The sequence below is a fragment of the Poecile atricapillus genome, chromosome 24 (genome assembly GCF_030490865.1).
Source record: "Poecile atricapillus isolate bPoeAtr1 chromosome 24, bPoeAtr1.hap1, whole genome shotgun sequence".
NCBI classification, from domain to species: domain Eukaryota; kingdom Metazoa; phylum Chordata; class Aves; order Passeriformes; family Paridae; genus Poecile; species Poecile atricapillus.
Window position 1 is genome coordinate 4300801 of NC_081272.1, and position 26718 is coordinate 4327518.

The 26718-nt window shown below is 45.4% G+C and overlaps 1 protein-coding gene across 2 annotated transcripts in view; it reads left to right on the forward strand.

Moving 5' to 3' along the window:
• The window catches only part of KIAA0319L (KIAA0319 like), a 29888-nt gene extending 6340 nt beyond the window's left edge, over positions 1-23548 (forward strand). For both annotated transcript variants that reach the window (XM_058856254.1, XM_058856255.1), the window contains exons 4-21: positions 4565-4847; positions 6866-6967; positions 7806-7903; positions 9046-9133; positions 10118-10210; positions 10753-10885; positions 11724-11952; positions 12697-12820; positions 13360-13492; positions 14354-14502; positions 14808-14959; positions 15130-15268; positions 15592-15751; positions 17663-17805; positions 18765-18887; positions 19395-19485; positions 19833-19924; positions 21854-23548. In XM_058856254.1, the coding sequence (XP_058712237.1) occupies positions 4565-4847; positions 6866-6967; positions 7806-7903; positions 9046-9133; positions 10118-10210; positions 10753-10885; positions 11724-11952; positions 12697-12820; positions 13360-13492; positions 14354-14502; positions 14808-14959; positions 15130-15268; positions 15592-15751; positions 17663-17805; positions 18765-18887; positions 19395-19485; positions 19833-19924; positions 21854-22041 (2520 nt within the window). In that variant the 3' untranslated portion in view covers positions 22042-23548. The remainder of the gene's footprint in view (positions 1-4564; positions 4848-6865; positions 6968-7805; positions 7904-9045; positions 9134-10117; positions 10211-10752; positions 10886-11723; positions 11953-12696; positions 12821-13359; positions 13493-14353; positions 14503-14807; positions 14960-15129; positions 15269-15591; positions 15752-17662; positions 17806-18764; positions 18888-19394; positions 19486-19832; positions 19925-21853) is intronic.
• Positions 23549-26718: the final 3170 nt, after the last annotated feature.

Consider the following 26718-nt stretch of genomic DNA (forward strand, 5'->3'; position numbering starts at 1 on the left):
TGTCTGGGAGCTGAAAACTGTTACCTGTAAAAGTACCTGTTCAGATCCACACAATAAAATAAGCTGTTTTCATTTAAATGCTGAATCAAGGCAGTTAAATACATGATTTTATAGAGCTCACAGTGTACTTCGATGTCAATCTGCTTGCTTGAGTTGACATCTTAATACCAAGTGCTCTCTTTTTTGAAGAGTGCTCCTGTTTCTCAAATCCACCAAAGCTTACCTTGGCACTGGGCGAATTAAATCAGTTTAGTCTCTACTCCAAATACATACAGAGTTAAGCCAGTACATCTTGATGTTACAGAGAATTTGGCACATTTGAATTGTTAAGTGATGTTTGTATTTTAACATCTGCAGATGATTTTTTGAGCCTTATCTCAAAAATGCTCGTGTGCTCCTGATGGTGAAATATAATTCTACTTTGTTAAACTGTTCCTGAAATAGCTTTTGCCATGTTTCAGGGATTTGGCATTTTACAAAACCGGTGCCTCTGGTTCTGGAAATGACTGAATTTTTCAAATCCTGGTTGCAGGTAGGGCTGTGACTGCCTGAGCCACCACCCTGGAGCAGGATGTGGCAAGCAGCCAAGGGACACTGCCAAGAGCTCCCGGGCAGCCAGGGTGACATGTGAAACCAGGCACTAAAACTTGACAAATGTTTGATTTTCCAGGCCCCCCCCCCAGCATTAAAGGCTGACTTGAGCTCAGCTTTCTCTCTCCCTTGCAATGCTGCAGCAGTTCCACCCTCCCTGTTCTTTCCTCCTCCTAGCAGTTGAGCTGAGCACAGTGACCCCATTCTCTCAGCTGTCACACATGTGAGCAGAATGTCTTTGCAGCCACTCTTAAATGTCTTCTCTTGCTTTTGGGGAACAGCTTTTACATCTCCCTGCTTGTTCTGTTTACAGTTTTGCTTTCCAGGTTATCCTGCTATTACTGTCCAATGTGTGTCTAGTAAACCAGTTGCGAATACTAAATTACACTGATTAATCAGCTTTTGAATCTTGCTGAACCTACAGGATTTCCCATCTTTAGGAAGTGCTTCCATTGGCATTAATGTGCACTGTTGGATGCGTCTGGGGAGAGGTTTTTACTCTCCTTGATAATTTTTTGCTAATAAGAAAGACCATGTCTCTTAATGAAATGCAAGTTCATAAAAATAAAAACCTTTTACTAAAATATAGCACCATGATGGAATTCCTGGCATTTACATTTCTGAGGTTAGGATGGAGTTTTTGAGGAGAAGGAAAAATTAAAATATCCACCTGGGCTAATTCTGGGATTATTGAACCATCCAGCTGTATCTGTAAAATGCAAAGCCAGCTCTGCAGCTGTCCTTACACTTCAAATCCAAGAGCAGTTTAATGTGAGCCAAGGATACAACATGGGAGGCTGTGTTCTTGGGACATGGCCAGACCTTCCAGGAGGGAGGTAGTCCAAGCTGGGCTGGTTATCGACCAAAATAAATTTACACCCATACTGAAATCAGTGGACTTTTTCCTGGGCTACATTTGGTCCAATCCGTGGAGCACATGGCTGGGTGTTTAATGCTGTTCTTTAGGAAGGGTTGTAAGATGGGGACAGTGCTGGCTCATGCTGGCTGTTCATACCTGAGAGCATCAAACACCTGAAGTAGGAAAGGACATTTAAAATCAAAGTGCTTTTTCTCCTCTGCTGCTGCTGAGCATTGAATGTGTGGAAGACAAATCTTTTCTTTTGCTTATACAGGCTCAGAGAGAGGGAAAATGACAGTTTTGGGAAAACATTGCCTCTGTGTGTTTTCATTTTCCTCTTGCAGTTCTGATGGCTCCACAGCCATCTGCAGTGGCATTTGCTAATGTGCAATGAACATTAATTTCTCATTTTACTGTGTCCATGATATGGAACCAGGATAAACCACAGTGCATCCTGCCCATCAGCCCTTAACTAAGGGAGGTTGGTGCTTTTTCGTTAAAGTGAGTGACATTTTCTAGGCATCAGTTTTTTTTTCTGTCTCATTGTAGGACTCCTTGTCAAGTTTAAAATATAGCAACACATTTAGTAGCCAGTCAGAAGAAGCATTTAAGTACAGCACTGCTGATGAGCAGGGCTGCTGCAGCACTGCACTTCACTGCACTGGCTCTTGCTGTCACACTTCCTGCAAGTGCTGGGTGCTTTTCATCCACAAGGAACAAGGAAATGTCTCTAACACCAGCACTCTGTAATGGTTTGTGACATTACCTACATTTTAGTGTCTTAAGAGTCTTCACAGATGTGGCACTTACTGCAGACAGCAAGGACATCTAAGCTGAAAGGAGCCTGTTTTGAAAATTCAGACCAGGCCTACTTAAATTAAAAAAAAATAAAATTCTAGGACAGAGGTATTTTTCTGTCAAGTAGCTTGGGTTCGGTGTGGATTCGGATGCTCAGGGCCACTCTAGTCCCTCTAACAGACTCTCAGACAAGGACACAGGGTTATTCGTCTCAGGCCAAAGACATTTAGGGGTTGGAATCAAAATTGTTTGAGGCTCCTGTGTTGACTCAGGCCAATGTGTCACTTCTCTCTATTTTCTAACCTAATAAGATAGGACAGCTGGCAAACTTCTAGTCTCCTTGTCATTTATCCCCAAGAATGAAATAATCTGTTCTTTGCTTTAAAGAATTCAGAGTTATGGAGCAAAGATAAGAAATGTCTCAGTTTGCAAGCATTAGAGGCATTTTTGACTGTTACGTTGCCCCAGGCAAAGCTTATCTAATTCAAGCTCTCCACAGACATTTGCCTGTCAATTTATCCTGAAGATTTTTGGAAGGAAGAGGATCTCTCTTAACTGTAAAGTGGGGTTTTTTTGGGAATTAAAAGTGAGTCAAGAAAGGATTCAGTTCATTGGAAATATTGCCAAGCAGAGTGGGGACTCTGCTGTGGCCAGCAGGTGAATGTGGATTTCTTGTGTGCTGTTTGTGACTCTTGTTCTTGTGACCCTTCTGGGTTGATTCTTGAGAAGCAAAAAGTGGTTTCCTGTAGTGGTAGGAAGTCATGGAAACATTCTGCTCCTGTGCCTTTCCTGAAGTGTCTGACTCACTTGAATTCCTGCCTGTCTGTTCACCTCCTTCTCCTGCCAGCATTTCAAACTTTCATCTTGAGGAAAGGGAGTCAATACCCTTGGCAGTTGTCAGTGGGTGGAAGATGATACAGCTTGGGACATCCAGCTGTCCTGAGGCCACTGAGGAAGATCAGCATGCCAGATTTTTCCTGTATGGATTCCAAAGATTTCATACTTTTGTCTAAGTAAGCCCATTAGCAAGTAACCAAATAAAGGAAGACAGCTTATGTCTGTAACACTAACAAATAGTGTTTGATTCTTTGGTCCATAAAGCTCAGATATTAATCAAACAAATGTTTTACATTCTGTGAGCAAAGTGAGCTGAGATATGGTGAGAGGAAATTATTTGCCCGAGGCTGAAACAAAAACCTTGCAGAGAAGCCCTCAGTGCCTTCACTACTGCTCCTGGCTTGGCTGGTTGTTCACTGTGGACAGCACAGCTTTATTTTTGCAACCAACATTCAGTGTTTTCTAAAGCACAGCCCATTTATTGCCAAGGATGTTGCCCACCATGGTCTGGAGTGTTTTCTCAGTTCCTGTTTCCTGGACTGAATGCCAACAGCATGGTCTAAAAGCTTGAGTATATTTCCTCCTATATGAGCTTTTAATCACTCCTCTAATAGGGAGTAGCAGTGGGAAATCCAAGCTCCAAAGCACTTTCAGAGTCAAAGATGGTAAATTGCTCCATTTTAAATATTTAGCAGATGTTCTCAAAACAGAGTTAGCTAAAAAAAAAACAAACGTGCTACACACATGGACTTCATGGTGGAGGGTAAATTGGAATATGGCCTGGCAGGCTAGGAACTGGAATGGGGCTAGGTAAAAGGAATTTTCTGATGAAAGAAAGGAAATTGTTCCTGCCACTCTGATTATTTTCAATCAAGTGGCTCATCCTGTGTGGATGTGAGCAAACTTTGTGCCCTTCAGCTCCTCTCCCTGCCCCAGCAGCATGTCCTGGGGCAGGCAGACAGGGAGCTGTGTGTGTCAGCTCACCTTGCTTTGAAGAGTGATTCCAAAATGAATTTCCTCTTGCTGCAACAATTCAGTTATTACATAAAAATGCCACTGCAATCCTGCCTTGTGTTGGCCAACTGCATGGCTTCAGGAAAAGGAAATCACAGCCGAAGTAAATGAACCCCAGTTCATAAAGACAGTGGTCCCTGTCTTATCCCACCTCTCTGTTCTTTTAGCTCCACTCACTGCAGTTTTGAACCTGGATCTTCTCTTATGTTTGCCACATCAGCAGCCTTGGTACTTAAATGCTGTACCTAAATCTGGCGTTAACTAGTGTTCAGCTGGGGTAGAAATGGTCTGTCTGCTGTGGAGGAAGAACATGGAGAAACACTGCAGAAGAGAAAGCTGTAAAAATTCCTACTTCTGGAAAACAAACCAGGGATTTTTAAGCCTCCCTAACTGTGGAGGAGGAGAAGGGCAACTTAAAACTGACATTCAGTGCTCAGGTCAAACTGAGAACTTTTTCCTTTACAGATCCACACAGAAACATCTGCACCAGAACCATCAGTGCTGGCTACGTTCTCCAGCCCTGTGGCACTGGACTTGACAGCTCCAGGGAAGACTGAGAAGCCTGGGCAGCCTGATGATGCCCCTCCTCACTCTGAGGTGTTTCCCACAGCCAGCCCCACGCCAGTGAAAAGCACAGCAAAGGCACAGGTGGTGACTTCTGTGCCCAGCAGGGTCCCCACAAATGGCAGCGTTCCTACAGACCAGAGCAGCACTGCCACAGCCCCAAGCACTGCTGCCACCACGCCAGGTGAGGACTTGCAGGGCTCCAGCAAATGTCACCTGCTCAGGCTTTTTCAAGCCATGGCAGTGTGGAAAAGTAGGGGTTAATTATAGTACCTTGGAGAAAGTACTGAGGCACCTGTGTCAGCACATGTGCTGTCAGATCCCAATGACTCCTGAGGTCTGGAGTGGGACTGGGGCATCATAAATCTGCGTGTGACCATTGCATGTGAGGACAGCTGGAAACTAATGGGGATATCTTAATTCCCAAAGTGAAGGCTGAGATGTGATATGGAACAGAGTCCCAGGAGGTGTTTTTCCAGTAGCCTTGGCATGCTGCTATCCATCAAATTGAGCAGAAATCTTAATGTGTGCTCAAAAAAGGGTGTAACTGATTATTTTCTGTCCCTGAAGTGTCACTGCACAGTTCAGCTGTGGAGAACAGTGTACTTGGCTGTTAGCCCATGCTTTGCTTTGCAGCACGATGATGTTTCTGTTCACACTGGTATTTCCTAAAACAGATTGTTGAAAATGCATAAAGGCCAAAATGCTCTTTGGCAGCTTTGTTCCCTCAGCCAGGCTGGCAGCTCTCCCTGTAGGGGTGGGAATGGCGTGTACTGCTCATGTGGTGTCTCAGAATTCAGTTAATCCAGTGTGCTGAAGCATTCACAGCTGAATTTCTTTTGAATTTAGGGTTCCTTTCCCTTACAAGGGAACAAATGGAAAGTGTAAGGGAAGCACTGCATCCAAAGATGTTTTTGGCAGGAAGCTCATTGGCTGCTTGTGATGACAAGTTAATGGTTTTGTTGTTTTGGTTTTTTTTAAGGGCTTACCCCAGCTAGAACTGGAAAATACGCTTTAAACATCTTCATTAGTTTGTCTGGGAAGACTAACATAGCTTGGGCCTCCTGGTTTTGCTAACCAATGCAAAGATGATGTAAAGAGTAGTTTTTCTAAGCTACCAAGCGTTCCAAGATTTTTTTATCTGTTTGTCTGGGTTTTGGTTTTATTATTTCCTAGTGAGATCTGGTTGCTTTTTGCCTTGGAACTAATTGCAGGTGAAAGACTGATGGAGTATTTGAGAGAGAAAAAAAAGGTGGTTAATTCCACTAGATATTAAAATTGAAAGATAGATAAATAATAGATAATAAAAGTGGGAAAATAGCTGAATGTTTAAAGTCCTTTTTTTGCTTGCATTTGTTGTGTATACTTCTGAAACATTGTCTTTGACAGGGTCAGACTAAAGAAAGAATATTTTCTATGCATAATTCCCAGGTCAAATAATAAAAAGACAAATATAAAGCAAATGGGAAGAGGGAGATGAGGCGGCCAGGAGGTGTTTTTAAGAAATGTGTTAAACTTTCTGGTTATATTAATGCTAATAAAAAGCATACAAAAATATGTCTCTGGCCAGAGTTTTCAAGGTTACCCTGTAGTCTTTAAAAGCAACTTGTCAGTTTATTTGAAATGGAATGGCAAGAAAATTCTTGAGCAGGGATGGAAAAGAAAATATAAATAAAAGGGCCAGGTTTGTATCTTGAGCTTCCATACCCAGTGTGGCAGCTATGCAGATCTAAAAAATTCTCTTAGCCTTCAAGCAGTTTTTCAGAAAAGAAATTCTGTGGATTCTTTATATATTTGTGAAGCTCTGGAATTGCACTTTGGAAGTAGCAGTGTTTATCTTGCTGTGCCATGAGCCTGCAGCTGCCAAAAAGCTGTCAAGTAAAACCCTTCCCATCCTGCTGGACCTGGCTGAAGAGACTCCCCTGTGCAGGGCCCAAGGGCCACATTTCAGCATAGCATCTGCAAAGAGAGAGGCAACTGAGTAATTTTGGGCTTGTCTAAAAATTGTAAAGCCCCATTAGTGCTCTTGTATTGACAAGGAGATCGAAACCTGAAATGGGAGGTCTGTTGAGGAACAGGATGTTTACAAAATACATGATCATTTGTAGCTGGAGTTTATTCCATTAACTGAAACCAGGGTGGATTATGTACTTTTTTTTTTTCCCCCCGTTCCTCTTCCAATTTTGTGTTTGTCCTTTTCAGCTATGAAGGAGCTGGTGGTTTCTGCTGGAGATAGCGTTGAAGTGACCCTGCCAAAAAATGAAGTTCAGCTGAATGCATTTGTGCTTCCTGAGCCACCACCTCGTAAGGCTTCCCTGGCAATTCTGCTAAGGGCTTGGGATGTGAAAAGGCAAACAGTCATTATGTATGGCATGTAATAAGGGCAGTCTTGAAAATGTCTTTTGTCAGAGAGCACTTTCCTGTAGAAAATTTTTATACTCAGCTATTACTTCCTGCTGCCTCTTAGAGAAATTAGTGAGACACAAAAAAATGGAAAGTGCTACAAAGCCAGTGGATTTGGGAGATTGTGGGAAGAGATGGCACGTTCTCAGGGAGGTGCGTAAGGACGAATTGGATTTTTAGCATCTATTCTTGATATTCGCTGATAGGAACTGAGCTGTATTAGCAAGTGATTGAAATCTGATTTGGGGTATTTGCCTGCTGAGGAACACATTCTATATATACACTCCTCATTTCATCATGCAGGTTGTTGGCAGGAATTTTTAAAGTTCTTATCTTAATTCTGTCCATTGTGGCAGTGAGAGCTGCAGAGGCAGGTGTGTTCCATGTTGTGCAGCAGCAGGGATTGATTCATTCCTGTTCAAAAATTGTCATTCATGTGTCTGCAGGACCTGAGGATGTGATAAGGCTTTTCTCTCATATTATGCTGGAGCTGTGATTATTCCAAAGCTCTTTATTGCCTTGGAGGCTGAAAGATGGGTTTTGATTCCAGAGTAAATGAGTTTAGAAGCACAGATTCTCTTTTCCTGGATATATTCCCAAAAAGCCACAGCCCAAGCTGTCTTTTTTCTCCACAGTGCAGCAGAATGTGCCTTGTAAATGTTTAATACCCTTGCAATTCTTTAGCATGGCAGAAAGACAGGCTTTGAAAACAAACATCTGGACCTTTTTTTTTTTAAAGGAACCACATATTCCTATGAGTGGGAGTTGATAACTCATCCAAAAGACTACAGTGGAGAAATGGCAGGGAAGCACTCCCAGACCCTGAAATTGTCTAAGGTAAAGCTTTGGCTCCTTCGTATCCTGTTGTATTAAATGCCAAGAGGAGAAGATGGGGACCCCAGCAGCCAGGAAAGACTTGTATGGGATTTCAGGATGAATAGGAAATTACATGATGGGCAGGCAGCCAACATTAGACTGCAAGACCTCTTCTGAGGCTCTTAGAAAAAGGAGATTGATCTGGCACGAGGGAAGGAAGAAATTGATTTCAGGAGGTACAAGCTGCCTACAAGCAGCGTGACAAGGCACACAAATGGCACAATTTAACAGTAACAAGGGGTGGGAATATTCCTGGAACAGTGTGGTAGTCTGGTTAGGTCTGAGCCTTGTACTGCCCATTGGAAGAGGGACTTGCTGCTTCCATTAATGAGAGCCCTGCAATACCTCCTGGCATGTCCCTGGCTGCTGCTCTTAGACAAGCTCTAGCAGGAAAAGGGTTGCCAGTTCCTGCACGTGGGGATTCTTAACAAGGAAATGACTCTAAGTACTGTGAATATACAATTCTGTATTTGAGACATTCCTTTGAGCAGCCTGGATTCTACTGCACTCAGAAAAAAATCTACAGGCTTTAGTAAGGATAACATTCAGAGCCAAAACTTTTGAAGGGAGTGTGCAGGTCTCTGTCAGGGCTTCAGCCTTTTGGGTATCAAGATTGTTATCCAGCACTGGGTCCCTTACCTTCTCATTTTGGCTCAACAGTGAATGGTGAAGAGGTGACTGCCTGGCTCATGTCACCTAAAAGGACGAGAAGAAACCTTTGCATTAATAAAAACACACAAGAAGAGATTTTCTTCTTACATGTAGCCTTTCTCACCTTAAATGCAATCTGCTAGTACAGATTCCTGTGGCCAGACAACCTGAACTAATCTCTGTTATCTCTCTTCTGTTTGCCTTTTGTTGCTGTAAAATAAAGCTTGACTGACAATCCTGTGGCAGAGAGAAATACAAGTCTTTGGTTTCTGCATAGCCGTTGTAAACTAAAATATGTGTAATACCATTTTGGCCTGGAAACCATCCTTAGCTGTGTATGCAGAGGCTGAAGCACAATTTCTTGTGCCAAAGCACAAGAACTTGACCTTCCAATAAGTCTTGACAAGGTGCCACCAACCTGTAGGTAAATAATCCTTTGTGTTTGTTTCCAGCTTACTGTTGGCCTATATGAGTTCAAAGTCGTTGTGGATGGGGAAAATGCGCACGGAGAGGGATATGTGAATGTAACAGTGAATCCAAGTGAGTGGTGGGATTGGATTTTCCTTGACTTGACCTGTCTCTGGCAAGCCAAGGTAGCTGTACCATGGGGTTGGATTATTTGGTTTAGTGTGGTGATAATTCATTGTGCTGTGAACTTGCACATATACAAACACACACACACATATATTTGTATGTATTAAATAATTTCCTGCAATGGGAAGCTATTGCTAATACACAGCTATTTTTGCTGTACTGCATTAAGCCAACCACTTGATAAAAGAGCTGTAATCCTGATAGGGAAGTGCTCAGCAAACACCTCACCCTGAAAGGCCATTGCTTCCCTGAAAACTAGCCGCAGTCTTACAAAAAGCTTATAGCAGCAGGACCAAAAACTGAAAAGAGCTTTGAAGCTCCTTTGGAGGTTCCTTTCTTCCCTGTCCAGCAAGGAATATCATTCCCAACCCCAGGCAGGTTAAGTCAAATCCCATTCGTTGTTGTAAGGAATTGTGGTTTGCAGATGAGTTGGTGGAGATACAGCATCTTGTGCTGACTGCCTCACTTTTTAGGTGGCCTGTATAAACAGACAGCTACAAGTTTCAATAAAACCCCTTAATTCTGCAGTCTTCAGCAAGACTTCTTATACAAGCTTAGTGGGCAAAGAAGGGCTCTTGCAGTCCCTAAATTAGCAAGAGTGTATGGCTGGTCTTCTGGGTGTTGTAGCTGATCATTTCCTTATAAGCAATGATTTTGTGGCTGGCAGCATGCACCAAAATCCTTCACTTTTCAAAGCAGCAGCCATGCTGTGGCAAAAAGCTGTAGGTACTTGACACAGTAGGGGAAAACTGATGTAGTGCAGCCTTCCCAGAACACTGGTCTGCTGGCTGTTCACCTCCATGCTGTTTGAACCCCCTTTTGGTAGCTGGTGTAGAATGAAGCACACATCTCTGTTGCTGATAGTTTTGCAGTTCCTTGGCCAGGGCTTTCTGCCTGTAGTGTCATGGTAACAGTGGCTTGTTGTTGCAGAGCCCCGGGTGAATCAGCCTCCTGTTGCCATCGTGTCCCCACCGTTCCAGGAAATCTCCCTGCCAACCATTTCCACTCTTATTGACGGCAGCAGTGAGTACCTGCAGGTTTAAGGGCTGGTTTGTGTTTGGTCCTTTTGCATAAAGTTTAAGAGAAACAGTGATACTGTCAAACACAATTCAGTGAAAAGAATTAGCCTCTCTGGCCAGGAGAGCAGAACACACAGAACAGCACCTCTCTGTGTTCCCTTTTGAAGGGCACTGGCCTGAGCCAATCTCCTAAAAAAGGAAAAGCTCTGGAGGTTGCTGCTTAGAATCAAAAAATAATTACTGTCACTCAAAATTACTGGGCTCTTGGCTAAATTTCAAACGCGTGAGTTACTGACACACCACCCTCAGTGATCCTGGCCTGCACTGAGCTTCTCAGGAGTTCCTTTAAACAATTTCCGGTTGTCTTAGCCCCAGCTAGCACTGAGTTGTTACAGTTTGGGTATCTGAGCATAACAGAGACTCTGGGCTTGGACCAAAAATACCTTTGACCACTAAGCCCAGGGCAGAAGTAGGGACTGACCATCCGGAATCTCTGAAGCAGCCTTTTCCAACTCCTGTGTGTGTTTTCCTCCATTACTGAAACAGAAAGCACTGATGATGATAAAATTATCAGCTACCACTGGGAAGAGCTGAAGGGTCCCCTGAGGGAGGAGAAGGTTTCCAGTGATACTCCCATACTGACTCTGACCAACCTGGTACCTGGGAATTACACATTCAGGTAGGTCACACCTGGGAGAGTCCATTAGTTCTCATCCCTTAAGAGTGAAATGTATGAGATTCCCGAAGTGTTAATCTGGTTAAAAAAACCCCACAAAACATGGAGACAACTCCATTTTGTGATGTTCTCTCTCGCACTCCTACTTTCAAGTAGTTTTGTAGCTTTGCACTTCAGGAGAGATAAGCTGTCCAGCTACTTCTTATTCTTGTCTTGTAGCCCTATTTGAGATGGCTGGTCTGTCAGTGCTACAAAATGTCTCTTGAAATGTCAAATCTAAATTCTTTGAGTAAAGGCTTAGGAAGAAATGCAGTCTTCAAATCCAGTTTTTAAATGCAATGTGTTTGTCTCAGATAAGTGAATGAGGCCTAATGGTTTGATGCATAATCTGGGCAATAGGTGGTAGCTGATTTTACTTTTGTATTTGTCCTGTGTTTTTCCTTTGACCTGTGCTGTGATGTCCATCACTGCATCAGCAGATCTATTTAAAGTAAAATCAACTGGAGTGCCTCTTACTGAGCACTGCTTTCTTGTTAAGCAGTTGGCATATGAACTAATCAGATCCATATTCAGCTCTAGATCTAGCAAAAAGCAGTTGTTTTTTGTGGTATCAGCCTACCTGAGGAGATGTGCTGTGTCCAGGACACTTGTGGGTTTGTAGTGCACTTCTGTGTTTCACCTGGTTGTTAGATTTCAAGTGATGGATGTGACTGTTGAATTCCTTGCATCACTCTGAGGCTGATAATTGGACATTTGGGAGAAGTTTCTATTCAGAAAAGGCTGTATTCAGCTGTGATCACCATCACTCTTCAGTGCTTTCACTTCTTTTTTCCCTCTTCAGTCTAACAGTTGTGGACTCAGATGGTGCCAGCAACTCCACCACTGCCAACCTAACTGTGAAGAAGGCAGTGGATTATCCTCCAGTGGCCAATGCTGGTCCAAACCAGGTGATCACCCTGCCCCAGAATTCCATCACGCTCTACGGCAACCAGAGCACGGACGACCACAGCATTGTCAGCTATGAGTGGCTGCTCAGCCCCAACAGCAAAGGGAAGGTGATGGAGATGCAGGTCAGTGCAGGTCTCCAGTGTTCCACCTGGATTTCTCTCTAGCTGGGCTTTTATCTATAATCAAACCAGTTTTAATGGACTGTTAGCAAATGTCTTTTAGAATCCTCCAGAGAAAATGTGTGATGATGAAGTATCTGCTTAAAGTTAAATCTGTGTGAAGCTGGTATTGGTTTAGTGGCTGAGCTGGTGCACCAGCCTCACCACTGGCATCCTGTTCCTTTCTTGAGCAATACAGTTTTAAATACTGCTGAAGAAGGGGGATTGAGAGAGGTGGGAACTTTTGAGCAGAATCTTGGAGTCTAAGTATTGCTGGTGCTGGCCAGACTCTCCTCAGTGCTAAACAGTAAATGTTGGAACTTGTTTCTGAGTCATCATTTTTCTTTTAAAGATTATTACTGCTGTCAAATTTATAGAATAAGTAAGTCCATGAATCAGGTTCACAATGTGTGGGATTTGCACAGGGCTCCCCGGAGATTTTACTGAAGCTGGAAACTACTGAATCCCAAAGGGTCTGCTTGTATGGCATCACTCTTGTTATGTCCCTCAACAGTGTCCTTGTAGTGTGCATAAATTTAGCTGCAAGAGCTTAGCATGCTGAAGTAGCACAGACTCCTGTTCCCATAGCAGGAGTTTTTAATAACCCTCTAGAATGTGCTGGTAATAGTTACTTTAGAATCAGAATCTTCTGGTCCATCATCATCTGCATGAGGATTGTTTTTAATCCATGAATATCTTTTCTCACAGGGTGTGAGGACACCAGTCTTGCAGCTCTCTGCAATGCAAGAAGGTGATTACACCTACCAGCTCATTGTGACTGATTCTGCTGGGCACCAGTCCACTGCAGAGGTCACTGTGATAGTCCAGCCAGGTAAGCTGCCTTTACCTGCTGTTGCTGCTTCCCTTTCAGGGGTTGTAGGTAAGCAAACTGTCAGCGACCTCTAGATCTTATGGTGACTTTCAGAAAAGCTGCTGATTTAGGACCATTCTGGGCTGGTATATTGCTGATAAATGAGCAAAAGAAAGCTTGTAGGAATATTGCCTTTGTAGGCTGTTCTCTTATTTTGCACAATGTAACCTAATTGATATTTTCCTCCAATAAAAACAGGATTGTATTTCCAAACAGCTGTGTTTGCCCATGGTACTGTGTCCTGGGACAGGGACAGAAAAAGTGGAGCAGTACTTGGTGAATGAGAGCAAAAATCAAAGCTCCTAGTTTTCAGTTTCATTTTATTGCAGATGTGTGATTAAAATGCTCATTGGAATTCTTAACTGCTTTTAACCTCACTTTGTCTGAGTACAAGGTAGTGGGTAAGGGATGTATTGGGAATCGTGGAGAAAATCTTAATGGTGGTGTTTTAAGCTTCACCTTTATGGTGTGTGTATGAGAAATCCTGCATTCTTTTCCAGAGAACAACAAGCCCCCAAAGGCAGATGCTGGTCCAGATAAAGAATTGACTCTTCCTGTAGACAGCACCACTCTAGATGGCAGCAAGAGCTCGGATGACCAGAAGATAGTCTTCTTTCTTTGGGAAAAAACACGGTGCATATCACCTTCCATGTTCTTGTGTATCCAAATCTTTCATTTAAAACAAGTCACACCCCCACACCTCCCTTGTGTTTAGTCATGATCACATTGGGCCTGACAAGCTTTACCAGTGACCTGAATAAGACAAGGATTTATGTTTGATTGGAAAGAAGTGGTGTTTTCTTTGAGCATGAGAAATAGCTTTGCCTTCATCTCTAGGCCTGACTCCCACTCTGAGTGTGGCGTGGCTCGGTCGAGTTTCCATTCACAGCAGTGGAGTTTGGTCTTGGTCTCATGGAGAGACTGACCCTTGTAATCAAACAACAGCAGGGCCTCCTAACTCGATGCTTTTGCAGTTTGTTTAAATGAGGCAGCGTTCTCTTCCAACTCTAAATTCCCTGAAATGCTTTAGGGAATTCAGGGAAAAGCCTATGAGCAACTTGCAGTAGCTTTTTCTGTTTGCTAATGCAAAACCTGTGCAAAGCCCTAGAAATGAAGGACTGTTTTTGCTTTGCACTTTTTTTTTTTTTTTTTTAACAAAATTGGCTCATTGTGCATTTCACAAGCCAAGTTCAATTTGCTGAAAGTAGCGCTATTTGTAAACAACACCTAAATGCTGTTATCAGTGCTCCTCTGGTTTAAAATTAACCAAAACATTAAACTGCCAAAAATTCTTCTTTTTGTTTTGGATCCTGCACTTATTCTGTAGATTATCTTGTTGTAACTGGAGAACATAATTTTGCTTTTACCATGGACTCTTTATTTCCAGGCTCCTGTGTGGAGCGAGGCTGCCTCCAGTGCTCTGTGTAAAGTTTAAACTGATCAAAACCCCTGAGAAAGGTCAAAAACTGACCAAACCCCTTGTGTATTGTTTAGGGGTCCAGATGGTGTGAAGCTGGAGAATGCCAACAGCAGCATTGCCACTGTCACAGGCCTCCAGGTTGGGACGTATGAGTTCACTCTGACAGTGAAAGATGAGAGGAACCTGCAGAGCCAAAGTTCTGTCAACGTCATCGTCAAAGAAGGTACATCCAGCCACGAGCAGAACTGCTCAGTCACAGGTTATCTCTGAGCAGTTCAGCAAAATCTGTATTCAGACACACAATAAATGTAAGGAATGGAGGGAGACAATGTGGAGAGCACTGAAGTGGCTTGAAGTGAGGTTTGCCTTTTCTGGAAGAACAGTATCTTCAGCTTAATCCTGCAGTATTTCCCTTTTCTTCCCTAGGCTTAGACAGGGATTTCTAGAGTACATTGGAGATCTAATGCAGTAATTTTTGATTTGGCATTACAAGATCTTTCTCTGAGTGCTTTCTCTCTGTTTATTTAGAGATAAACAAGCCGCCCGTTGCAAAGATTGCTGGTAACGTTGTCATCACCTTGCCCACAAACACAGCAGAGTTGGATGGATCGAAATCCTCTGATGATAAGGGGATTGTCAGCTACTTGTGGACTCGGGATGAGGGGAGCCCTGCAGCTGGGGTGAGCTTTCTTTTGTAAAGGATCACAAAAATCAGTGCAAGGTAGTGTTGACAGCTCCTGAGGAAATACAGAGCTCATTGTTGGGCTGTTACTCTGTCATATCCTGAAATATGATGATACATGGTGCTACTTTGATCCTTTGTTTCCTCATAGTTTGTTCTGCCTTCCAGGAAGTCTTAAATAATTCAGACCATCATCCTGTTCTCCTCCTGTCCAATCTGGTAGAAGGGACCTACACATTTCACCTCAGAGTAACAGATGCCAAAGGAGAGAGTGATGTGGAAAGGACCACAGTGGAGGTCAAACCTGGTGAGTCTGGGTTTTGTGCTGTACCACATTTGCCTGCAGCCCTTTGGTTACAGTATACTGGGATTAAAATGTGTAATCTAGTCCAGTTTGGATCTGTAAACATCAAAAGTTTTGGGGGATGTGGTTGTGTTTTCTGTGGTTTTTGAGGGCTGACTTTCACTGCTTCTGTTACCTGTGAAAGTCATACTTATGTCCCTTCCCACTGTGCCACTCTGTAGTTTTGTGTTCAAATCAGAAACATCCTGGAAAGATAGCTAAAATCCTGCCTTATGCCCAGGTTAAATAGAAACTCCAGAGATCTGTACTATCTACATTCTCTCTAGATCCTAGGAAAAATAACCTGGTGGAGATAATTCTGGATGTGAATGTGAGCCAGCTGACAGAGCGGCAGAAGGGGATGTTCATCCGACAGATAGGGGTGCTGCTGGGGGTCCTCGACTCGGACATCACTGTGCAAAAGATCCAGCCATACACTGAACAAAGGTGGGATTCATCTGGGAGGGTACATGGTGAGGAATTGCCTGAGGGTTTGGAAAATCAAGGCCTCTTGGAAAGCAGATTGGATCATTGGAAGATGTGTAGTTGTTGCTTAATGTTGATATTCCTGATGGGATCAGAGCTGCCAAGCAGATTTTTAGTATCTTTCCCCTCTGGAGATGGTGCATTGCCCTTGAAAACTGCTGCTGCTTTTCACCTCAAACCTGTAAAATAAGAACAAATCTGATTTGTTTTTTGAAAACTGTGGGAACTGTGTGAAGGGATGTTCTGCAGCTGTGATTTGTAACTGGAGAAGTAACAGGGCTTGGTGCAGGAGTTTGCTGAAACACTTAAGACACACCAGGGTGTGTGTAACAGTCATGCCAAATCTCACCTTCATGCCAAATTGGTAGTTCATACAATCACAGACTTGTTTGGGTAGGAAGGGACCTTAAGGGTCATCCTCTTCCAACCATACAGCCACAGGCAGGGATGCTTTCCACTAATTCTGCAGTAGCTTTATTGCCTACACAACTGCTTCAAGTTAGTGTATGAAAAAATGTTGAAAGCCAATGTACTGTCTGTTTGAAGAGATAGAAAAGCTTGATTTTGATTACTAGTTGGCTTACAGAAAACTGCATTTTTCCTAAATACATGGAAGTTGGCTGCTGAGCAGGGCTGTAGGTCAGGGTCGTGTTGCTTGTCTGGAGAGTGGCAACAAGCCATGAGTGTCAATCTGTTGAAATAAGTGCAATATTGCACTTAGTTTTTATTAAAAGGGGAGTTTTAAAGTACCTAAAGCACTAAAGAAGATTTAAGGGACATGCCTAAAGCCCTGCAGCAAGTCAGCAGTAAATCTGCTGTTACTTTACACTTCCCTGAGTGCTGTGATGTATCAATTCCTTCATGTCCACGTGGCCTGCTGTAGCAGGAAAATCAGAATTCATTGTCCATGCAAACATAGAGAGCTGAGAACTGAGGAGCCAGCACTTTCTGTTGTAATATTAGCTCTCCGTCTCTGCCATGAGCAAACCAGTCACCCCTGAGTAAGGCGAGTAAGGGATTCTTGTCATTAATACTTCATCTGTTTATATGTTTGAGCAGACAAAAGAGTGGGAAGTGTTATAAAGGAGCAGAGATTGTTTCCTGACAGATGGCTTAAGATGCCATTTTTGCTTCCACTATCAAAGTAACTTGTGCTGTGTAAAAATGAGCTTTTTCCTTTGACTGCTGGTTTGTTCTTTTACACATACTCTGAGGGTTTTGCTGATATCCCGTTGACTCATAAGTTCACTAGATATAATAAATCCCAAATATTTATGCATCCTTTTGTGAGTCTAAAGGATCTACAGGGCTCTGCAAGATGAGCAAGCTATGAGGAACAGGTTCGTCTATCATAAAGTTAATGCAGTAAAAGCTGCAGAGTACAGAATCCTTCACACCTGGGTTGTTTTTGGCTATAGCACTTGGTGAATCCAAACTCAATTCTGTAAAAAAACATAAACTTCCACTGTCTGGTTCTGGAGCTCTGTGCTAAGCAGGTAAATGGACCCTCAAGTTCCAAGTGTAGTAAAGTCTAAGGATCCCACAGGGAGGAGGGAGGAGAATATGAAAACAGCAGGACCTTAAAGTTTGGGGGATTTGATGCTTAGTATGAACATGCAAAGATCCGCTTGATGTGCAAATTCAAGAACAGTGCAGCCTGGGCTTGGAAAACTTGAATGGATCAGATACCCTGAAGGGTTTTCTACTGTAGGACTAGGTCTGCCATTACTGCTTTCAAACAGCCAAAAGTCTGGTCTTCAAGTAAATTAGGGATTCTGAGTAATGAATGACATCTAGTGACAGACTGGAGAGTGTGCCTCTCCACCTGATGTTTGGAGAAGCAGCAGATAATAATTCTTGCCTTTCTTCCAGCACGAAGATGGTGTTCTTTGTGCAGAACCAGCCTCCCCATCAGATATTCAAAGGACGAGATGTGGCCTGGACACTGAAGAACGAACTGAGGAAACAACAGTCGGACTTCCTCATCTTCCGGGCACTGGAGATTAACACAGTCAGTAAGTGAGAGTCTCTTGGAACAGACTGAACATCTTTTACTTTCTTTTCAGCTGTCTGACAGAATAAGGGTGCTAAAAACACCCACATGCCCACACACACTCACTGCAGGACCTTTCATGTTAATGAATGGGAAACAGAAAATTAAGTCTATTAGACTATTCACTAATCACTTATTTACCAATTAATTCCATCTATTCACTATTCATCTTCTTATAAATAATTACTTGTAGTGTTGCTGTGAAGATAAGAGTTCACAAAACCAAAAGCAGATTGATGCTTATGAAACTAAAATACAGTGTTAATGGACTACAGCCACTGAAATGAGTGTCATCCTGAAAACAAAAAACTGCACATCTTGGTAGCTGTGAACCCACTCATTTCCTGTGCAACACAAACATCAGTCTGCAGGAAATGTACCCCTTCTATCATTATTTTACATCTTTACATAAGCACTGTTTTTCTTTCATGAGATCCATCCTGGATCATTTGCTGATCAGTTAGAGATTTGAAATCAGAATTGTGTAAAGTAATTATTTTTGTTGCTTCTTACAATTTTTTGGCCTTCAGAAGCCATTTTTCAGTTCTGTTTGGTCCCTCCAAAGGATCTCTTTGTTTCTTGTCTGTCTCACAGGTGGGGTTTGAATTGGAAAACCAAAACTTGGTTTAAATACATTTGCTTGACAAATACACAAATTCCATAACTTGTATATCAAAATGAGGATTTATTAGGCAAACTGTGTGTTGCTGGTGAAGCAGGATGTTTCAGTTTGGCATGAGGCCCAGGTGCTTACATTTGCACTTCTCACCTCTTGTGATTATGGCTGAGCTATGAATGAGCTACAGAGGGGCCACATTCAGGTCAGAGCCTGCAGGAGGGGTTGGCTGTATTGAACTATTTTGTCCCATTTTTGCCTCACCCGTGAGTCATTTAGTTCACCTTGCTGGTTTTGGCCCCCAGCCTGTCAGCTGAACTGCTCTGAGCATGGGCGCTGCGACTCCTTCACCAAGCGCTGTGTGTGTGACCCATTCTGGATGGAGAATTTCCTCAGGGTGCAGATGGGAGACGGCGAAAGCAACTGCGGTACGTGAGCCCCCCGTGGTGGGCACCTTGGCAGAGAAACCTGTGTTTGAAACCCAGGCTGGGCACAGCACCAGGCAGCTGCTGTCTCCCAGTTGCTCTGATGAGATGCTGATACCAGGACACAGTCTTTTGTCTCACCTTCTGGGCAGATGATGTTTGATAGGGGAGTGAGTCCCCTTCAGACCCTCCCAATGAACACTCACTAAGAGTTGAATCCATTCTGGGTGTATAAATCACAGCTCTCTTCTGTCATGTCTGTACAGAGGCTGTCCTGCCACAGGAGAGCAAATTTTATAAACCAACATATGCTGAAAACTGCCAGTTTTCACACACTGGATCTCAAGTTTCCCAAGGGGATCTGGTGGTGCTGCCAGTGGGGAATGCTGGCCTCTAATTCTGCAAAGGGCCAGGCCTTGCCTTTTCTTCCACAAGAATAGTTCCCTAAAATGTGCACTGTCAATTGTATGAGGTGCCAAAATGCATTTATCTCTGGGGTTTTGCTTGCAGAGTGGAGTGTGCTGTATGTGATCATTGCATCTTTTGTCATCGTGGTTGCCTTTGGAATCTTGTCGTGGATGGTGATCTGCTGCTGCAAGAGGTGGGACTGAGACCAAACCCCCGCTGTATCCAGGTTTCACAGCCAAGTGTCTGCAGTAGGAGGTTAAAGATTCAAACCCATTGTCCCAGCAGGTCATCTGCTGAGCCTTGGGATATTGGGTTTTCTCACTTAAATGCTTCAAGTTAAATGTTGAAGTCCCAGAACTCTGGGTTATGTTAAGAAGCAAAATTTGGATTAACCTATAAACGTGCAACATTTTAATGTTTCACTTTGTAATATGAACATAATCAGAAGTAGCAAGTGCTTTTGCTTTGAAGATCAGAGTTGGTTTTCTTCTTGCTCTTTTGGAAATGGACCGTCTCTTAATTCTTTTTCTTTCCCTTTAGACGGAAAGGAAAATCCAAAAGAAAAAGCAAATACAAGATTTTGGATGCAACAGATCAAGAAAGCCTGGAGTTAAAACCAAATCCCAAAGCAGGTAAAACATGAGAGGGAAGAGCTCAGCACTTCCAGAGTGCTGACTGAGAACTCCTCCTTGGTGGACTTAAAATCACAGTGAAACGAATGTGACGTAGGGACTGACAGGGGGGTCTCAGAAGATGTGAGAGCTTATCTCAGATCTGCATATGGGGTATTTAGTAAAGTCATCTAACTCTTAGGTTTGGAAACTGAGGCTGAAATTGGCCTTGTCCTAAAGTCTCAACTTGGTACCTCAGAAGTAGGAAGTGGATGCTTTAAACTGTGCAGAACAGCCTGACTCAGGAAGCCCAAAATTTGGTCTTGACTGTAACTTCTCCTGCTCTAAAATTTTCCCCTGGGTTCTGGTAGTTCCCTTCTTGCCAGTATGCAATTCTTTGGTCATTCTCTACAGCAAAGCAGTAATTCAGTGGCAGTAAACTGATCAACACCTGAAAACAACCTGAAAACACTTGTGTACTGAGGAGATTTAGGTTTATTTCTGCTCTTCTACTCACCCACCACAAATGACTGGTTCATCAACTTATTTAGTCTTCCTCTTGTGCACATCAGGCTGTGGAAATTTCATATTTCAGATCGTCCTCTAGTTTTCCAGTAAGCAGGTGCATTTCGGAAGGAAATCCATTAATTCGTCAGTGCTCCGTATGGCTACAGGTCTGTTGGCTCAGTCCAGAAAGGCAGGATTTGTCTTCCGTGTTCTTAGCTAGCATTTTCCTGCCTGTATTACTGTCCTGAGAGTGCTTGTCAGGTGCTTTGCAAAAATCAGGGAGTTATTTCAGGCTGGAGTGTTTTTATCTGATACATGAACCAAGCCAGAGTCACCTACTGACTGACCAGGAAAAGAGGGAAATGTTAGAAAGGATGTGCCAAGTACAACCGTGCTGAATTCCTGGGAGCTCTGCAGCTGCTGAGTGTGTGTTTCATATCATGTGTGTCCTGGTTTGTTTAGAGAAGGGGATGTGTTAACTGTGCATGGAAAGGAGTCCCTGATCCTTGTTTGCTAGCAGAAAGTAACAGCTCATCCCGGTATTATCCCATTTAGTGGTGTTCCCGCAAAGTGAGCAGTGCCCAAGAGCAGTATGGAGGGCATTGCAGTGACAGCCTGATCAGCTGTTCCTCCAAAGACCAGGCTGTCCCAACTGCTCAAACATGGATACCCTTGCAGGGAACCTGGGTGTGTTTCCCTCCCTCAGCACCCAACTCTGCTTTAGTCTGACCATCTGTCACCTCAGAGCTCACTGTGCAATAAATGTACTAAATGTGCCTCACCATTTGCTCTCTGGTAACTCAACTCATATTGCTGCTTCCGAGGCTGGCTGCTGACTAAAGTCTTTTTCCCTGCTAGATACGTCCAGGGAGCTTTCTGCTAACAGAGGAAATGTTGCATTTCTCCATTAAGGGAAAGCTAAATTTAAATATTTCCTCTGCTGACAATATCAGTAAAATATCAGTCTCTCTCTTGTCCTTGTGCATTAATCTAAATTCATCCTGCTAATTTATCTCTCTTCCCTTGCAGGCGGGAGCAGCAAAGAGGAGAGTAGGGAGAGGGTAGTGAGATGGCAGAGATCTTCCCTCATACCTGCATATTCTCTTACTCCAGTCGTGAGTCCTCTGAGCATTTTCTAGGCAGTGCCCCAAGCAAGGTCAGGGAGACAGAGCTCCCTCGTGTACTCAGCCCCTTCTGGTCACATCACTGCCTTCCTGTCTGCTTGTTGTGCTTTGCACTGTCATGGAGTGTTGTTGTGACCTCTGACATGCCAGAGTGTCCGAGACAGGATCACCTTGGCTTCAGCATCAGAGGGAATAAGAGACACGCAGAGGAAAGTCAGATTCTGCTGCCTCTTAGACATGATTGAAAAAGGAGACTTAGAGGGGATGGACGAAGGTAAGGTTAAGAGCATTTCTAACCTGGGAATGTTTCTCCTTCTAGGTGGCAGACAGAAAGCCCAAGTCCTCAACACGAGCCTGATGCACTCAGAGTCCGAGCTGGACAGTGATGAAGCCATCTTCACATGGCCTGACCGGGAAAAAGGGAAACTGCTCCGCAGCCAGAACGGCTCCTTGCGCAATGGACAACTGACACTCAAACCCAAGAACCAGAGGGAGGAAATCCTATAGCTCCTCTTGGGCAGCCTTGGCTGGAGCTCAGCAGGGAAGGCCAATCCCATCCCTATCCTACCAGGGCCTTTGGAGGCCACTTGGACTAGGACAACGCTGCTAATTTGTTTCACAGAAAACAACTTTGGTTTTGTGGGTTTCTTTTCATTCAGTTAAAACTGGTTGTACTTGAATTTGAACTTCAAGGGAAATCAAAGGGAGGAGAAGACACCTGTGAGCCCCAGGAGAAGAGTCAGAAAAGGACAGAGCTACCTGGAGCAACTGTGAATGTGCAGGACCCTCCTAAGCCACCTCAGACTGCAGTGGACGGAGCACCTGTGGACTTCCAGCTCACTTGCCTTGGAGTTCCTCACAAAAGGAAGGTCAAGTCCTTGAGCTGTGCTCCGAGCTGCCTTCAGGCTCCCATAGCCTACCACTGGCTACTTGTGCTGTCCATCTTTACTCCCACCTTCCCTAATGGTTTAAGCACTATTTTAATGTAGACTTGTTCTTTCACATGCACTTGGCTGCTGTTGAAGTTTAGAGGAGGGGGAATGTAACACTGGTCACACTCTGGCAGTTTGCAGGTAGGAGAGGGGTTTGTGGCTGTTCTAAATTGCTGTCAGGCCGCTCTCATGGGGAGTGTTGGAGACTTGGTGCCTGTTCACGTGTGAAAAGGTGACCTAGGGTTACTGCCCAGGCTGGGAGACCCCTCCTGCAGCGAAGTCCTGCTGGGTACCAGAGGTGAGGGGACACACACGCACCTTTGGTGCCTGTGTCCAACGTCTGGCTTCATTCCAAAGCTGTGACATGTTCTGTGGCCCCAGCACCTTCTGTTGGTCACCAGGCCGTCCATGAGGCTGGACGTAACCATATCTCAGTTATGGAACACTGTGTACTGTGGTTTTTTTGGTTTGGGTTTTTTTCCCCTTAAAATTTGCACATCCCAGGTGGATGGGATTGGTTTCTGCAGTCCCCAGCTGGCTGCTCCCTCAGGCTGGCAGCTCACTGGCCTTGTGCTGTTGTGGCTGCACAGCCCTGTGTGCTCCTGTCACAGTGTGAAGAGCACACGTGGTGTCCTTCCATGGTGGAAAAGGGAATTCTGGGGACCTGAGAGAAGTGGGCAGTGCCAGCAGCTTGTGGCACAATGTGTCACCGTGTCCCTGCTGCCTGAGCCCAGGGGCAGGCATGGGGGTCCTTTCCCATTCCCACTCCCTTATCTCACTGTGCTGCTGTCATGAGTTGCACCCTGTCCTCGGGCAGAACTCAGCCTCCTGCTGGCATGAAGGATACCACTGCTTCTCTGGGGATGAGTGGGCAGTTCATTGCCTTTCTTTGTGTTTAATTTAAAAACTGGAGACTGGTTTAATTGGCTTTTTTTTTTTTTTTTCTCTTCTTATTGAGCTATGAAAGCCAAAAGGCTTTAAGTTCCTCAGATGTATTTATATTGCTGCACTACTGATTTGTGTTGAGCTAGATAAAGATTAAACACTATCGAATGCGAGGGGACATTCCCTCACTGAATGTAGTTGTGGCTGCTGCTGAGTTTATTTTTTGGGTAATCAGCTGTTCCTCAGGCCCAGCACTGGAGCTTGCAGTTCTCCCAGTGCTGAGGCCATGGCATTTGCTGGCGTCACAGCATGGGCCACCCTCTGCCTGGGCTGTCTGGCACACAGCTGGGGCTTGGCTCAGGCTTCCCCTTCCTGGAGGCTCCTCCGCCCGCTCTTGCCAGGGCTCCTTCCCCCCAAATCCACCCAGGACCACACGGGGAGGGCTGACCCTGGGATGCTCCTCAGAGGGCACAGCCCAGCACTGGCTGTCCCATGGCTACACATTTAACTCTTGGATGACACCACCCTCTGCATGTCCTTAGTTTGGATGTAAGTGAACAAACTGTGGGAATAGGAGCGTTTGGAACTGCAGGGATTGACCAGTTGGTCACCTGCAGGTGAGGCTGCACTTTGTGCTGGGAGAGGGGAGCTGTTGGGCTCTACCTGGTTCTGGTCCTTGGGGCTTGTGCTTTCTGAGCCCCTTGCTCCTGCCCCCAGGGAGAGACCCCAGCAGCAGATGGGGGCTCAGCTGTTGGGCATTGGTTGCTGCAGGGGTCAGTGCCCTTCTCAACAGACACAGCTTGGGATTTCCAGTGAGCCTGGCTGCTTGTTACAGGAGGGGGAATTACAGTCTGTGCAGCTGTTACCTCCAACACCTTTGTTCAGCTGCAGTTGTTTCTTTCAGCCCTGTGTTTCACTGTTACAGCCCTTCAGGTGGGGGTGCTGTACTGAGGCTGCACCCCAACCCAAGGTTGGGCTTTGAGGAGGGCTTTGGCCTTCCCTCCATGCCCAGTGATTCATGGTCACTTGCTATCTCCAAGTGCAGGTTTGTGACAGCACAGCACAAGCTCACATTAGATTCCTATCTCCCATTAGTATTCCCTGGCTGTGCAGCCTCTTCCCCCTCCACATGTTAGCTCTCAGTGCCACCAAGCCTTCAGGAATGGGGGCAGGCTGGGGGCACCCCAGCTTTGGGGTGCAAAAGGACATGTGGCGCTAAAAGAGGCAAAGAGACCCCCCCAGGCTGAAGGTGGGAACTTCTGGCCCAAGGTAGGAGGAGGGTGGGCTGTCTGCTCTAGTGCCCCAAGAGCACAGCCCTCTTCAGGTGTGTGCACAGCTTCCCTGGGGTTTTGGAATCCCTTTCTCTGCTTTCCTCCTCCCCCAGCATCACTGATTTTGCTGCTGGTTTGTTACCCGAGCGCTGTGAGCATGACCTTGCTCAGGAAGGTTTCTGCATTGCTATGCTTTATGATTTCACAATTAGACACCGGCTACAAGTTGCCCACATGTGGAAGTTAAAGGCTGAGACATCTGTCAGATGAACCAGTACCTTCACTCAGTTTTGTTTCCTGTAACATATTCAAGTGCTGGTGAAGATGTTTGAGGCAAATTCCAGTTTTGAAATAGTTCGCTCTTAAATCTTTTCCTCATCCTGCTGTGTAGCTGGGGGTGCCCAACCTGTCTGCACTTCGGTTAATGACATTTGGTGATTCCAGTGTTACTTGTGTTACTTTAGTCAAGACTAAAAATCATTTTTTCTTCAAGAAAATGTTTCTTGCAAATGGGAAGATGTTTTGCTTTCTCCAATTTCAGCTGTGGGACAGTTCTCACCAAAGACTTGATTTCAGAGGAAAGCAAAGTAGCAGCTGCCCCACACCTGGATAGCAGCACCTCCTCATGCAGCAGAAGAACATTTATTAATTACTGGAGTCCTTGAAGGAGATTACTGTGGCTGCACAGCTCTTGCTGGGGGTGGTGGCTGTGTAGGGAACACACTTCAGCACCATGGTAGCCAGGAGGGACACGATGGCAACTCCAGGCACTCCATGGATTTTTCAGTGAGGGGAGGAGATTCACCTTCAGAGCTACCCTTCTGTCCATGCACAGTTCACATGGTCCATGGGGTGGGCTGAAGTCCTCAGAGTTCACTTCACTGAATGTCACCTAAGGACAGAGGAAGCCAAATCTGCTGAGCTCCCCAGCTGTGGGCACATCCCCGGGAGAGAAGAATGGGGTTTCTCACTGCCCTGAGGGCAAAGAGCTGCTCCGATCTCCAGCAGTTTCTGATCTGTGTCACATCCACAGGAGTGAATCAGGGCCTGGGCTGGAGCCTCAGAGCAGCCCCAGGGTCGAAGTCTGTGAAATGGGTTTTATTGCTGGAATTTCACATCTCAAGGAACTGAGGCAGCTGTGACGGTGGCCAGGGCAGCAGTTTGAGCTCTGCCCAGCACGGCTGTCCCGGTGTTTTGGTGGTTCAGCATCCCGGGGAAGCCCCGCAGTCCCTGAGGGATGCGGCTGCAGGGATTTGGCCACAGGCACCGTGGCCGAGGCCAAGACCAGGCGCCTGTCAGCCGGGGAGATCGGGGTTGCAGTCGCAGTTACAGCACTTGTGCCTCCCTAAACAGCACCCGGGGCTACGAAGAGTTAAAAAACAAAAGGCTCCTCCTGGAGCCAGAGTAGCACGGTTTTTCCTCTCTTTGTACTCATCCTGCTGCATGTGCTGTCCTTGCTCCGACCGCGTGGATTTGGCGCTGCTCCCCAGCGCTTTCCTGTCCGGATTCCCTGGATTGCTGCTGCTTTCCTTCTTCCAGCCGGGCTCTCCCTGTCCTCGGCACCGACAGGAGCTCCCGCACCTCGCCCGGGTCCCCCATAGCCACGGGGAGGACAGAGGTAGAGCTGCTCTGTGCTCCTTAAATGATCCCTGTGCCGAGGTGTGGGCACACTGCAGGCGTGCTGGTGGATCCGTGCAGCTGGGGACACATTGTGGCACCCATCTCCCGGCTGCGGGAGATGTCCCCGGAGCTGTTCCAGAGAATCCTGGCCCTGAGAGAGGCCGGGATTTGCAGGGGGCTCAGCTGGAGGACCGACCCTGTGCCGGCCATGTCCCAGTGGGAACTGGTCGCTCCACCGCAGCCCACCTGCTCCCCGCCACCAGCACCCTCACCCTCACACCACCCTCACGTCCCTCCTGACCGAGCACAGACACAGAGTCGCTCCCCGGCTCGCTGCTGGCCCAGCGAGGATTGCTGCAGGCGTTTTGGAGCGAGCGTGGCTGGCTCGGGGCAGGAGTTTGCGGAGCATCCCTGCTCCTGCCTCCCCTCTCCCTCTGCTCCTTCTGCTGAGGCAGAGCCCCGAGGGACATCGGGGG